At 33.7% G+C, this 15,899-nt stretch overlaps 1 protein-coding gene across 3 annotated transcripts in view; it reads left to right on the top strand.

The window, feature by feature from the left end:
• Window positions 1-15,899, top strand: part of LOC126837943 (sodium-dependent transporter bedraggled) — a 61,404-nt gene that overhangs the window by 13,798 nt on the left and 31,707 nt on the right. For all 3 annotated transcript variants that reach the window (XM_050571959.1, XM_050571960.1, XM_050571962.1), the window contains exons 2-3: window positions 64-354; window positions 4,733-5,200. In XM_050571959.1, coding sequence (XP_050427916.1) covers window positions 83-354; window positions 4,733-5,200 — 740 coding nt within the window. In that variant the 5' untranslated portion in view covers window positions 64-82. The remainder of the gene's footprint in view (window positions 1-63; window positions 355-4,732; window positions 5,201-15,899) is intronic.

The following is a 15,899-nucleotide window of genomic DNA, read 5'->3' on the forward strand; positions in this document are numbered from 1 at the left end:
AATATTATGATATCTTCTTAAAAGTTATATAAATTTAATTTGCGTTTCATCATTATGTTCCAGAACCGTGCCGTGCCTGAGTATGGATACCGGCGATTACCGTTACCGTGGTGGCGGTAATGTCACGTCCGCAGACGACGAACCCGAAGATCGTTTTCAACCTTGGCTTTTCATGGCGGCCGAAGATCTTCTAGAACAACCGCAGGGAGCTCCCGAGGGAGACGTGCAAACCGATTATCTTGCTGCCAATTTGTTGCTACTCTATTTGAACTTGGTTAGGCTGTCCATGCTCAGTAATGATGACCGGCAACCTCTACATTCAGAACTTGTCGAGGAAGAGCGCCAAATGATAAAGTAAGTGTCAATCAAAAACTGTTATTTCTCAGGGATTGCGAAGTTAACTATAAAATCAGACTTTGTAGATGAGACTTACAATTCAGTACTGAACGCGTATTTAAAATATCTCAGTAAAACAGATTTGTTTGCATATAATTTCTAAAATATTTTTAATCAACACTTTCTGTCATCGCTAGTGTTAGGTTAGCGATACTATATATTTTCTTTGAAAAATAACATGTTAATAAGTTTGTCTTTAAAAAGTTATGACGTTAAAACACATTTTAAAAAAACGACCATGTGAAGTTTTTATTTATAAAAGTCCAATCAACAAAATCTGTTCCTATAATTTTTTTTTTAAATTAACTTGCAGAGTAATGTTTTATAAATCTCTACTGTCGGTCTGCCCGATATTCGTTCCCGCATAGGCCATTGATTGTATATTATTACCAGTAATAATAGTGTATAGCTGGGTCACCTAAATCGAATTCAATAGCGTGACTTTATTGTGGCCATGCTTGGCGTGATTCGCCACGTTATCATTTACTACTGTCCGCACGATCTGCGTTATAGTCCATTGCGGGATGCTTCGTCAAAGTCACATGATCATCGTCAAACCGCAGTTGGTCAGGACAAAATGCCAAAAACGTGCGGTGACTGAGCCATAAAACAAAATCAGTACACATAAAACGTTAGGTATCTCGTTTTATTAATAATATAACGTATTCTTTACTATTTTGCCCGAAATCTTAACACTGTAGAAGCTGTTATTCTGATATCTGTGTTTGTTCGTCCGCGATAAGAAAAAGCTGATTACAGATGTTGATAAGAGTTTAGTGATAAGAAGCCTAATATTTTCAAACTCGATATTTCCTAAGTTCGATCGTTAAAAACTAAAACTAAACAGTTATCCGCAGACAAGGTGAGCCACAACAGCCACGTGAAATAAGATAACGCAAAATTCTACAGCTACGATCCACCTGACGGCTTTCTTTAATAGAAAATTAATTAAATTGTTTAATTTAACCCAAGTGTTATTTGACACACACGCGCGTAATAATAAACGTCGATCTCACTTGAAATTTGTATTTTATGTATTACGAATAAATAGGTATAATTAAATACAACGATAAGATGTTTGGTGTTATCTAAATTGCGATTAGAGAATTAGTCGTTTAATGTTTTACTCTAATAAAATATGTACTCCGTTCGTTTGGCAGAGTTGTAGCATAGGTTAGAATGAAAAAAAAAAAAGGTGAATGGCGTTCGATAAAGAACAACTATGAAGACCGATAAAAGCATAACCAAATTATTATACATCATAATCATGCGATTTGAAAACTATAATTACTGATAAATCATTATCAGCTAGCCTCGATTACACGACACATCACACAAGTGCTTTTAATTCTGACTTAAATAATTATAATATGGTAGATAAGACGTCGCGGCGGCGGTGTCATCTGATAAATGATGTCGCCACAATATCATATTAGTGGGTAAAATTTGTTTTTCACATTATAGATGTTCTATTGATCACAAACAATGCGTTAATTTATAATATTTGTCATACCATGGACATTTCAAGTCCTCGCGTGGAATTTGTTCCCAGGACTCGGAATCGCTCTGGTAAACTTCAAACGTGTGCAGAAATCAATGATAGCAGCCAGGTCAATGTTAGACGGAGAAGATCCACGTGGGACAATAATCTGTTGAACCACATGGTGATGGAAGTGCAGAAGCTCCATAGAGATACATTGAAATCCGAACTTAACAGCTATCTGCCCACAATAGTGTTTACCCTAACAGACAAATTACGGCTACCTCAGATAATGAGTAGTCTAACAGAGAGCTTGAAAGAGATGTGAATTGGAAAAAAAAAAAAATTACTGAAATTAAAATTAATCCAATTAGATGCAAGCAAACCGTCAGGCCTGTCAGTTCATATTTTATAGGACCTCTTGTTGTTAAGAACAATATTAGTTCACATTGAGCCTGAGCGCACCATTTTAGTTAATCCGAATGCATAATAAATTTATCACAGTTGATGCCTGTAGTTTGTCACGGTACCTTATGGTATACAATACGGTTATGGTATGGATCTTAACAGTATGATTTTAAAACGGCCGCAACGATTAGGTACAGTGTACAAAATGTTGATTGTGTGCTAAAAAATAGGTTGAAATTGGCGGACGACTAATTTCCATTATACACACATAAAGGTTACCGCGAGAAGGTTAGAATCCACAATTTTGCCATAATAATGATTTCCTGATCAATCATATTGGAACTGCCACTAAAACGTTCCGAATAAACTACAACCTACATTTGTATTGTTTGATAACTATTGCACCCTATATGATACTTACCTAAAACCACAATAGTTACAACTGGGCTCATGAGAATACCAGCTATTTTATCTGAGCTTAATCATTTTGCTGAAGTGTAAGTTTCTATTTTAAATAGAAACTTAAAGTTAGACTCACAGAGTGTATACTTATTATATTTATTGAAAAACCGCTTATGTGAATCTTTATTGATATTTTAATTATTATTATTGTTTGGTTATAGCAGCGTCCGATAAAACATTTTTCTGAAAAGAAACAACGTACAAATTAATTTTCCATCAAAAGCCAAAATCAAGATTAAGACGGTTTCTTAGCTTTTAGATAAATACCTAATTGTGTCCTTAGAGTTTTGTTTGAATATCTTAAATTATAAACACTAAAATGGATGTAATAAAGACGTTACTTCACATCTCGTTCAAAAATGTATAAAAAGTTGTATGACAAATACAGTTAACAACTTTTCAGAAAACATTTCGTAGTTGGATTAACTATAATTATTGTGCTTAATATAAAGACACAATAAATGTATACTTGGAATAACTAAATTTTGGTCGATCGATTGGTCTATTTATTTAGTTTTTCCAACTATAAATTTATTGTGATTCTATATTGTGCATCATCGCTTAGTTTTCATTTTTTAAACATATAGTATTGTAACTATTAAAATAAAATAAAACCAAATCGCAACGCATAATAATATGTTGTGTTGTTCAAATGCATTTTATCGCGTTTACCTATGTGAACTGATATGAATAGCAAATACTTGATAACAATATTGTAGTTTGTAAACATTTGGTAGTGACGTACAAATTAGTTGTTGTCGATTTCATTTATTTTATACTATTATTAATGTCACTAACGTTTAATGTAATGATATTGTAAAACATTGTTGAGTAAAGTTTGACTTCAGATTTTTGAAAAAAAACGTATATTATAATTTCTCACTACCCAGACCTGTGCTCAGTCTTATTTTCAGACATTATGTCTTAGAACTTTTTTGATTTTTGGATGATTTTTGTTTACTCAACGCACGCGCCATCTCTCTCGGGTCCATCCGAGTGTTGGTGACCCTAATCACTCTAGTAGAAATTGTTTTTTTTTACACGCAGTGTAAGTGAAATAGTTTTCATATTTTTTTACTTAACTGCTCAGTCTTCGACTTTCTTTCGTGTCGCTTTTGTGTAACCCCAACGCGATTAGTCCAAAATTAACCGCCAAACCGATTTCACTAGTGTTCCGCTAATAAGCAATTAAAATAATTATCAATTTGCATACATATGATTGACAGCTGGGTATAACAGAAGCTAGAATATCGGTTTTCCGTTCCGCCAAGATATGTTCGTGCTCAATAGGTTTTCAACCTATTTTACAAACACATCACCGTGGAAATAATAACAACATCTCACTTACCTCAGCACCTTGACAGTGCGACTGGTTTTATTAAAATTAAACAAGAGATGCCTAATAATTATTCTGCTAATAAACAACATCGCAGTTATCTCTAATTGATATTGTTTGGGTGTATGAAAACAATATATTTTCTTTTATTAATACTCACGGTCAACAAGACAAAATATAATTATTAACATTGACTGTTTTTTTTTTTGGTTCGTATCTATTGTGTATCGAAAGTGTTTGTGTATTATTCTGATTTTTGGAATACAAATCAATTGTTCTGTCAAGATCATCTGTTATTATTTTTGTTTATTAAAACGACGAAATTATCTGGCGAATGTCGCCTTATTGTATTACCTATAAAGTTTGAGAACTGCAGTATGTCTACCTTGCGAAGATTATTGTATTTAACGTTGTCATATTATATGCCTGTGATTATTAGCTATTTTACTGTGATAAAAATGACACTCTGAGGCCAAAAAATGAATTACTCATTGCAGCAGATATACATTGAAACGTTTATTTGAAAGTTATTCTATCGCTTTCAGTTTTAACAACTCATTTAGACCTGTGACCTCCCCGTGCTCCGTCTCCACTTAAGTGTAATGGTTTTTTATTATTATCAATTTTTTTTTTTTTTTACTTGTTTGCAGGCAAAATACAAGTTCTGACGGGTTGATTGTCGAGCCCGACGTCGACGAGCGGCGGCCTCGGTTGCCCGGGGAACCGGGACCATCAACAGACGAGCGGCCGTCGACGGACCAGCAACGAGAGCGCCGGCGGTCGCAGGGCAGCACAGCCATGATAACCGTATCGGCGTGCGGTTTCAGAGCGCGGCCCAAACCCACGGCCCTGTTCCCGGTCGACCTGGCCGACAGGTTGAGGTCGCCGCCACCGCAAGGTTCCAGGCCCAGGCAGTACGGACGGCGTAGGAGGAGCGGGGGCGGCGGCGACGGAGGCGGAGACGACACGTCGGAGGAGTTGTCCGTGACCTTAAGATTGGACCGGGAAGAAGTCGAAGTACACCAGGTCACTTCTACTAGGGAACAGGCGATGGACCAGGGCGAACAAGGAGAAGAAGGAGACCAACAACAAGAACCCAGGCTCATCACTCCGCTCAGGTAATGGCCAAAAACCACGTTTAGTCGATATATTTTGTAATTAAATGCCATGATAATGTATGACGTATACCGTAATTAATTCAAGTAATTGAAAAAAAACGAATTATTTCGAGAGGATTTTAACAGTTTAATTGTAGTGAACTTTAAAAATACCTTCCGATAACATATCCTGCGTAATGGTTTATAGAGGTATAAAGGGAAGAAATAAAAAACCTTTAAACTCAGTGTAAAACCGTTGTAACTCAGAACTTCTAAAAGAAAAAAAACATTTATTGTGCATAGTAGTTCATAGCGATTGTCGTTTCCACATTATTCATAAGAGATTTAAAAACAGGAACAGTGCTTATAAGATTACACTTATTTTATATTGCTCTTAAAAAAAAAAAAAAATGTATTTCGTTCCACTTCGACCACTGATACAAAGTCTTACCGAAAGGACTTGACCGATGTTATCACATAACGTCCTTGAATTCATAGAATATAGTTCAAATTTAACAGTATCTAAATACTAGATTGTTCCCTGACATTTAGACCCATATTATAGTAATGAACGAGGCACCGTCTTCTAACCTGTTGTCACCGACTTGTTCCCGAAAAAGTAAAAGTTTCAATATGAGATTCGATTGTTATTGTTCGGCTGAATGAGACTGTTTTTTGTCGAAAATACAATGCTGAGTAAACAGAATGCGACGAAGACGTTAACAGCAATAAGACCAGAACAATCTATTGGAAATACTTACATTTTGCCAATAGTCTTAGCGTTTGAGAACGACGCGTGATTGGGTCTAAAGCTAAGTAAATAATCAAATAGTAAGTCCGTTAAGACGCGAGTCGACTCTGGAAGTGTTTTTAAAAGGAAAAATCAATTTTTTGCGCAATCTTTTGTCGTTTGAAATTGGTGAAGACATATTATTATCTCCCAGGGCTAAATATTTTGTTAAAGTCCGCGTATAATTAAAAAATGAGCGGTTTTTCGCTATATTAGTCTTTGTTTGTGTAGTGATTCATTTTTATTGTTATAAGACACTTTTTTTTATCTTAGTACGCAGTGGCGCAACTAGACGTTGTTGTACACCGACGTTAATTATTATTATTGTATGTGTGAGGAAAGACCTATATTTATAGTTTTTCTCTATTGTGTTGAGTAAAATTCATATATTTTATTTATTAACGGGGGGAACTCGGTAATTAAAATACGGGAGATTTCCCTTTTAATTATTTTTAATAAGCCAAACACGCGCTTCTATAGTGTTTCCATTAGCACACATTGTAAGTACACAGTTGTCCAACTTGTCGCATCACAGCTGCTGTCGTCGGTCAGAAATAAATTAATCAATACAACGGAAACGTCAATTAGATAATAATTAATAATAGGTATAAAAATAAAGGCAATTTGGGTTTAGTAACTACCGATGCTGATTAACGAAAAACCTAACGCCTAACTTAGCTTATTCATTTTAAGAATATAAAGCTCACATTGGATAAACGCCGAAGCTACTGAATATATTATGTACCAAAAATATAGCTAATGTGTAGCTTACTATACTTATATTTAACTTGTGTTATTTTAAAAATGTGTTGCAAACTAACAAAATTTCACGAGAGATTGTAAATAAAATCCGTAAATAAAAAACATATTGTTATGGAATCATATTATCGTCAATGAGCGTTTCTCGGTTTGGACGTCTTAAAAAGAGTTGTACTAATAATTTATTCTTCTAATCAAGCTTTAAAATAATAATAACAACCGAATTTTACACTATCAAATATTGTGTTAGAATATTCGAATCGAATCGACAATAATAAAGGTCTGACAGAAAAAGCCTTACACTTCAGCACCGCAAGTCACAATGCAAAATGAATGTCAAAATAAAACTGTATAACAAGTAGGTACTAAGTTCAAGGCAATAGCCTGACAGCTGAGTCGTTTTCGCCTAACACAATATGTCCAATCCAACATGGTTTCATTATACTCACAATGTCCGTTTCATCAAAATCGCCGACAATAGTATTGACAATTAAATTGTTACTATTCTTCAATTGACCGTATAGTGCAAGTATTTTGGCTTGACCTTCGATTGACTATTATAGTGTTTATTAAACCTTCTGCATAATATATGTATTTTTTATTTTCTCGTTGCCAACACTATGGCTAAGTACAACAGCGATGCGTTGAAACGTTATTTTACACTAACCCTTTAAGTAACTTAATAACTGAATTATTCGACCGACTTTATTTGCGCCACGTGTTGATTTGCATATGTGGAATCGTGGTCGAGCTGATAGCCTTTTTTCAAATTGTATAAAAACAAAACTAGAGACTACATATCAAAATTCAAACTCATTATCCACCAAAAGTTGACGGCTCTGGCGTTCATTTGAAAAACGATACATAAAACAAAGTATAGGCCTGGTTTCTTGAAGAACTCTAGGCAAGAAAACTAGGCCACTCATTCTTCGCCTTTATATTATGCAATCATTATTATAATATAAACGGTTGTTATTCAACGTTAAACAATATCAAATGACAATCTATAAGTTAATGTACATAGACCGTGTTAAAACAGCTGTATTATTTCAACCGACAGTCGATGGTACCAAGCCAAGCCAAAGTATTGTTAAACGGTAATGTCTAATGTTCCGATGAATATCTTCTATTATCTAGCCGTAATCATTCGTAAAGTGCTAATGTTTTTATTGAAATATAAAAATATCTAGTAATGTTTAGACTCGGTACAGAGTGTTGTATGGCGAGTCAGACTACTGTATTTATGTGTACAGTTTAAAATTCACGGGAGACTAATTATTACAGTGTACACGTTGTGCTTATTTATAGAAACAAATAATTATAAACTAATTTAACCAAATATGACCATCGGCGTTCGGTCGTTAATTTCCCCCCGCTAAGACCGTTTATTTTTGAATGCCTGAATGGTTACCAAAATTATGTTTGCTGCTTGTTGACACACCAAAGATGCGCTAGGATGGAGTCGAGCAACGTTTTTTTTTCGAATAAAATATTTCAGTGGTAATAATAGCCAGTACTGCGCTGTTGAGAAATCCATTTAAAAGTATTTAAATACTGTTTTACAAAATCCATAACTGATCCGTTAACGGGATAGTCTTGGGAGATGCTTTGAAAATGTATTGAGAAAAATTTTTAAAATATGTATCATTATATTTTTGAGTATTGTATTTTGTGTTTTTCTGCTGTATACAATATTGTGATTTAAAACCGTAAACCGGTAATGCGTGTCCGTATTGCACATGTTTATTAGATGCATTAATATTGTTATGGATTTTCTATATTATGGCCAAGTGCTAACTACGAGTGTTGGGTTTCACAAACGATTAATGTATATGTATACATAACATATGTAGTGTCGTACCAAAAGAATAGTATAATATTTTTCTCTTTTTTAAACATAATATGCTTGTAAACTACCTTGGCTGGCAAAAGTAATACTGACCGTTTTCGTCAATTTTAATGATGTTTTACTGTATTTTAATAACGTTTTTATGAACTCACAATCTTGTTATTTCTGATGCCACCCGTTCAATAGGGTAGCAATCATTTGAAAAAAAGACATAATTCTCATATTGATAATACATTACTAACCAATGATAATATTATATGCAAAGTTACCGACTTGTTGTACAGACCCCCCTTGAAAAAAAAATGTTTATTTTATTTATGTACTTACATATTACTTGGCGGTTGCTACATAAAAAAAAATGATTAGACTCATCAAGTCATTATACTCAGACTGTGATTTGTTCCAGGATTTCCCAAAGTAGACATAGTTATAGCAAAAATGTATACGTAACACATTACATAAAGTCGCAACAACATCAATTATCATTATGTGTATGATTATTATTAGTCGAATTTTTGCAGCGCATTAATGGTAGCGTGCTACTTTATTTTAGCCTTGTTGGAACACCCGGGGGACCTTGTGTAAGGACCAAGGTCGAAACTGACCAAGGGGTTGGCACGCAAACTTTAACATTAGCTCATCGAGTGACGGTTGTTTTCATGAAAACTGTAATCGATATTTTTGTTTTATAATAATTGGACATCCCTATAACAGCTGTTTTGCTGACCACCACCAAACTTTCTTTTGGCACGTGGCTTCGTGGTGCTCATATTTCATATATTTTTTACTAAGGTTCACCCTGTATAATGCATACTATGCTCAGCATCGAAGTAATCAAGAAGGCGAACGACAGTGTGACCACCTTAAATACAACCTTAACACTACACACTTCCCCTGAGGTCGCAATAAGTAAAATATTGAAAAGTAAGGAGAAATTACATGACCTGATACAAAACACATGACTCGTCAGCTATAATCATTATCATATGACAATTTGAATTTAGTAATTGATGAGGATAATACTGTGCAGTGTTTAACGACTTATAAAAAAAGTATTTTTATTTGTACTAAGTGGTCACACTGTCACTCGCCTTCTTGATTACTTCTTTGCTGAGTACAAGGCATTATAATATAATGTTACAGTTTTGTATATTTGTACTTTATGAGTTAATATTTAATAATAATACAAATAAACTTACTGACCATAACTGTGTTGCCATTGATAGTACAAACTGTCATTAGTTCAATGACATCATTATTGCAGGCAGCAATTATTTGTTTTTTTTTTGTTTAACAATATGTTTTATGTGTCATCATCAAATTAATTTTATCGCTGGAGCTATAAAGATAATCTACACGACGTGGCCGGGTTTGTTTTAACGTTAATGAAAATATAAGTAATTAAATAATTCGTTTACAGTTAGAATATTCTGCATACCAACTGACGGGGATTGGATACAATGCTTTAAGAAAACGCGTTTGTCTACAGAGTGGTTAGCTAACCTAATGGACTCGTATAGTTTAATTGATAATTTTATTAATTTTGAGTGTGTTTAAAACTTTCATGGAATTTTGAATACAAAAACATGAATATTGTTTATTTGACACAAAGTGATCCTAATTTTCCAATAATTTATAAATATTTACTCTTCTCCGACTGACCATTTGACATTTTTTTATTTTCTTACGGGCAAATAAATAATAATTAATTACTTTACAAGAGGGTTTTACTAATTATTTCTCACGTAAAAATCTATGGCAAGTACGACAGAATGAGTAACGCACATAAATAATAAAAAAATCATTAAATGGTTAACTAATAACGGTTCAATGAACGACGGGCTATTATTTTTTGTTTAGGAAATAATGAAACTGCTAAGTAATAGTACTACCCAAAACGCCAGGTGTAAAAAAATTAAAACTCTGAAAATGGTATATTATTATTACTGTTTGCGCCTGTACGGCCGTCACCGGACACAATTAAAATGTATTTAAGTAATTGAAAAAACAAAATATTCTTCAAGAATTATTTCGAGAGGATTTTAACAGTTTAATTGTAACGAACTTTAAAAATACCTTCCGATTAGGTGGTTACTTTTAAAACGCTCGATTGAGTCAATATTTCCATACTTAGTAGTTTTATGCTGATTTACCACTCGAAGTTGTCGTTTTGATAAAATAATATTATACATTTTTGTTCAAGGAGTTCACCGAGTTCATTCATTCAATGATGATTGTTTATCGAACGAACATTGGGCGATTGTTTTTAAATAGTAATTTTTCTTTTAAAACAGAAAACGACCTTGATGTAACGACAAAAATCAAACGAGATCAAGTTCAATAAAAAAAACCGGAGTTATGGTATTTTGTTACTTAGGTAATTACAATTGGTTACCTAATAAAGGTAACAAATAAACAACCCTTAAACTCAGTGTAAACACGAATTTCGGCCCCAATAAAATATTGAAAAAATTCTTATCGGTAAAGTTTTATAGGACCATACGGGGGGGGGGGAGTTGTGTATCTTTTCACTTTTTTAAGTTAGCATTTCCATCCACCCATTAATTTTTTTTTAACCACTATACCTCTTGAATTTTAAAAAATGAATTTTTTTATAATTTGTAGTTCTCATAAACTAGGGCGATGTCAAGTAATTTTCTTTTTAGAAAAACATCTCATTTTAAAAGTTGAATATTATAAGTATCATATTATTTTATGTAAAATGAAGTGACTGAAAGTTTACTTTATTTATATTTTTATATATTTTACAAAATCATATTAGTTAAATAACTAATTTTATGGTTGGTTATTTTATATTTAGCATAAATCAGTTGTACAAGTAAATAAAATACATCAATGAAGTTTTTTCATGAAAATCCAAACTTTAAGAATTTACCGGATTTCATCCCCCACTTAATTTGATCCACTTCGACCGGCACTGCCTATGAGTTTAATATACAAGTTCGTAAATACTATTATAATCGGAATGGTAAGCGAAAAACATCCAACAAAGATTTTATGTAACAATTGAAAAAAAAATAGTTTCACCTATAAAATTATAGAAAGGGGGATGCATGCAGAATCAGACCGGTAACGCAACAACACTTAAAAGTTCATGTAGTCCTCTGGCAGCGGATGGTCTGATACAAACTCTAGATAGTTTAAGATAGGTACATTATTACTGCAGATTAGGTATATTATACAATCGAACGGTCGTGAGCAAAATGTATTTTTTAATAGATAAAACAACAACAACAACGGCCGTTTGAAGTCGGTCTCGATTCGCATAGCCTAGAGAACGTCATGATCATAATACCGAATAATATTATATTGTAATAATAATACATTTTTAACCGCTAGCTGTAAAACATAACGACGGTTATGTAATGAAAAAAAAAACGTTAAATACTTTTTGCGGACCTCGATTTCGACCTACGACTTCAACCCGATAAGTACCTGTGGGATCGTGGACCATTAGGCACCGCTATATTTACTACTATTGCGTTTCTTAGACATGTCGTTTGGCTCGTCGATTAGCTGCTGTTATTCATCACACACAGTGGGAAACATGCTGCACGAAAAACGTATGTTGGTCACCGTCAAAGATATAGAGTAGCAGTATAAAGAGATGAACGGCTAACGTACTGTACTGGCTTGTAGGCAATGGTGAAGTAAACAGAAGGGCTAAAACTAGTATGACCACACAAAAATAAGAAAAAAGTAGTTCAATGTTGAACAGTTGGGGCTCAATATGATAACATAAGTTTTTTACCTCTTATCTACAAATATTATCGGTTTTTCGAAAAAATGTTATCACTGATATCTTATCACCTTATCATATATTTAACGGTATTTTTTATTCTTCTAACTGGACAGACCGAGAATTAAGTCTTTTTATTTGCGTCACATGAAAACTACCACCCTCTAACCACCCTCTGCGTAAAAGTTCATATTATTAAAACTTCTTTCATATTTATATTGGAAAAACATAGTATAACGTCTTGTACCTAACCACAGTTTAAAGCACAACCGCCCGTCCGGTCTGGCTTAAATTTAATTATTTAATATATTGTATTATGTTATCGTCCGCTCTAATCACCATCCGCAATATTTACGAACCTATGACGCACGAGAAAGACAGAGTATCTAAATCCTACATGGCAATAATTGGGTGGATAGAATGCGCTCTGTACCTTATTGGGTACACGTGATAGCGGCTAATATAATTAATTGTTTACGAGCAAACTTGAACGGGTGCTGTATAGGATTCCACTCGAAAGTCGTTAAGCCCCTTAACTTAGGTTTTTTTTTTGGGGGGGGGGGGCTATTTCGATAATACGTGTTGGCTATCACTATGTTCATCGCGACCGACGTAAATGTGTGCATTTTTTTTAATATACTGACGCACAATATTTACAATATCTGTTTATTTTTAATCACGACCGATTTAAATGATCGTTAAGCCGATTCTAATTATACCAAGACCAATATTTGTGGAGAGGTGAAGTTAGAGTGCCTCTTATTCCTGAAGTCTCGACATGTCTCGATCTTTAAACCGTACCGTACAGCGGGAACGGTGACGCAAACAGGGGATTGGAACATTCATCCATCTGACACCATTCTATAAAAATTGATAAACGTATAAAAAGTTATTAAAAACGCGTTTAAACTTGTATTTAATGCATTATTATTATTATTTGTTGTTGTATGAAATGAGAAGTACGTCAATAAGTCCACGAGGAAACAAGGCTACCTTTACATTTTAACGGTAAGGAAGTTAAGTTTTTGTTTAACTATTATCTATTTCGAATGTTTTTTAAACACATTTTCCTTGTAAACGTAAGACCTATTTTTTGGAGAATATTTGATTTTATGGGGGAGTATAATATTTAAATGATCTCTGCAACAAGGACCGTTGACTTGACATTAACTTTGGCGAATTATACTAGATTTAACATGTTGCTAAATAAATATAAATGGAATTAAGTCAAGTCAATATTTTTCAATAGGGTACTCTTAAGTACACATTATTTTTATTGCTTCTGTTCGGTTGATAAGTAACACGCAAAAAACAAATAACCCGTCTTTAAAGCAAACTTTTTGAAGTATACTCTTTTTTTTTAATACCGAGGACTGTGATTTTCTTTATTTTGTAAAATCTTAATTATATCCACAAGACAATAGCTGTGTTTTTTTTTTTATAGTTGTTGGCATAATATATTCGCCCTAGACCGGGTATTAGGTATATATTAAGTTCTATCTTATACCTATTAAATCGTCCTGAGGCGTTCGTTTATCTCGATGTGGATGCAATTGTATGTAGTAGGAGTCGACCTAAACCGCTTTTCCCTACAATAATATAGTACCTATATATGTATATAGACAGTAGACACACACACTCACTGTGTGTATTAGTATGCAGGTACGATACCGAATTTCACGTTCACCGTCAAACCTGTTTTCGCGGCGTTGGTATATAACTGTAAAAAGAAAAAAACTATTTAGCTTAAAACTTTTTTATTTCGAACGTATCGGGCGAGTATTAGAGTGTGTTATCAGTTCATTTTTTATGCGGGCGATGGGTGGAGGGCTAGTGGTTCAACTAAATTGTAGATTGTTATTATTATGTTAAAAAAAACACCGGTCGCAAACCCGTTCCATGCGGGTGCATAATAGGCACGTGTAAAAACTTAAACACATCTATTTCACATATTTTCCACCTGGCCCCCCTCAGCTAGAGAATCAATATTCATAAAACCGAGTGCAACGTTCACAGTGACAACAATGTTGTGTGCCGTCGCATTAAAAAACGATTTCAATTAATACGGTTAAGTTTTAGAACGAAGCCGATTTTTTGCGCCGCCAAGCTGTACGGAAAAATCTTTCATCTAAAAAAGTGCTTTAAAAAGTGACCAGAAACGTGTATACCAACCATTATAATATACATACGGACAAATAATCTGAGTTTCCGACCACACTGTACACTGTACACGCGTTTAAATCCATCCTAAGGTGTTTAATTTGCATAGCCACCGAAGCGACATGCTCAAAACATCTGGAACCGGTAGTGTGTAAAAAACACAACTCTTTTTTTTTACTATGTGTGTATACCTAGGACACAAAAGGGCGCCCACACATGATTATTCTGTTTTTTTTAAATTTATTCATTCCGATACATTAATTAAGAATATCACTCATGCGTGTGTGTACTTACTCTGATTATACTTCCTCGACGATAACAATGCCATTGACGTCCGAGATAACGCAGCTTTTAATAACCAGGTGCAGTGTTAAATATAATATTATTATAACACTTATCTTAATTCCTTTTTTAAATTTACACTATGCTTCTTCAGTTGTTGTGGCGCAATAGACCCATATAGATACATCGCCTGCTATCTTTAGATTTCAATATTACCTTGAACGCTTAACTAATAATACATTAATTGTTAATCACAGTCACTAACCCCCAACATAACTGTGGTGATGATGTTGGAGCTCTGGCTACTACTTGAAAGTTGTAGATTAATACAAAATATTATCTCTGAATAATTTGTATTAGCTTGTCTGTGTACCAGGCAGTTAGGTATTTGAACAGTATATTTATATGAATTTATCGTTTACAGAATGGCCTTTTTGTAATTTACTACAACACCACAAATTACTTGATAGGTAGGTAGGTGGAGTTTATTGCATACAGGACAATTTTATTTTACAAAACATTTATCCTTGGCACATATTTCGCTTGCTATGATCTATAGATGAATTAAAATCAATATAAGAAAATCAAGATTTAACTACCATTCGGACGTTTTGCTGATCTAAATCAAATCGACAATCGTGTAATAATATAAAACAATTCAGAGGTTAAGTTAGTTCAGCGTGTTTCAACTTTCGATTAGCATAATATTATTGTTGCGACGGTGATCGGTAACAATTTGTCTAAAAGTAGGTATCACTTTTACAAGGTTAGGTTTAAAGAAAAGTAATATATTCACAGCCCACTGTAATACATATTTATGTTCCGTGTTGTTGTCTGTATGTCTCTATCATTAGCCAACTAACCAATTTATATTACAATTGGGTATTTTTACAAATAAATAATTAATAAATATTAGTCGGCGACCAATTCACGGGATAAAGTATAAAAAGCGTTTCTAACGTATGGAAAAAAAAATAAGACTACTGCTATTGAGTAGTACATGTTATAATATAAGGACAATAATAGCTACACTCAAATGACAATTAAAAATTGGTTACTGAGCAGTCATTCATATTAGTAGAACACTTTTTAAAATAGATAAACATTATGAGTAGACAGT

This window comes from Adelges cooleyi, unplaced genomic scaffold (assembly GCF_023614345.1).
Source record: "Adelges cooleyi isolate 19-005CV unplaced genomic scaffold, UGA_ACOO_1.1 ACOO_flye_CR_arks_rails_tigmint_CR_PRNA_30, whole genome shotgun sequence".
NCBI lineage: Eukaryota > Metazoa > Arthropoda > Insecta > Hemiptera > Adelgidae > Adelges > Adelges cooleyi.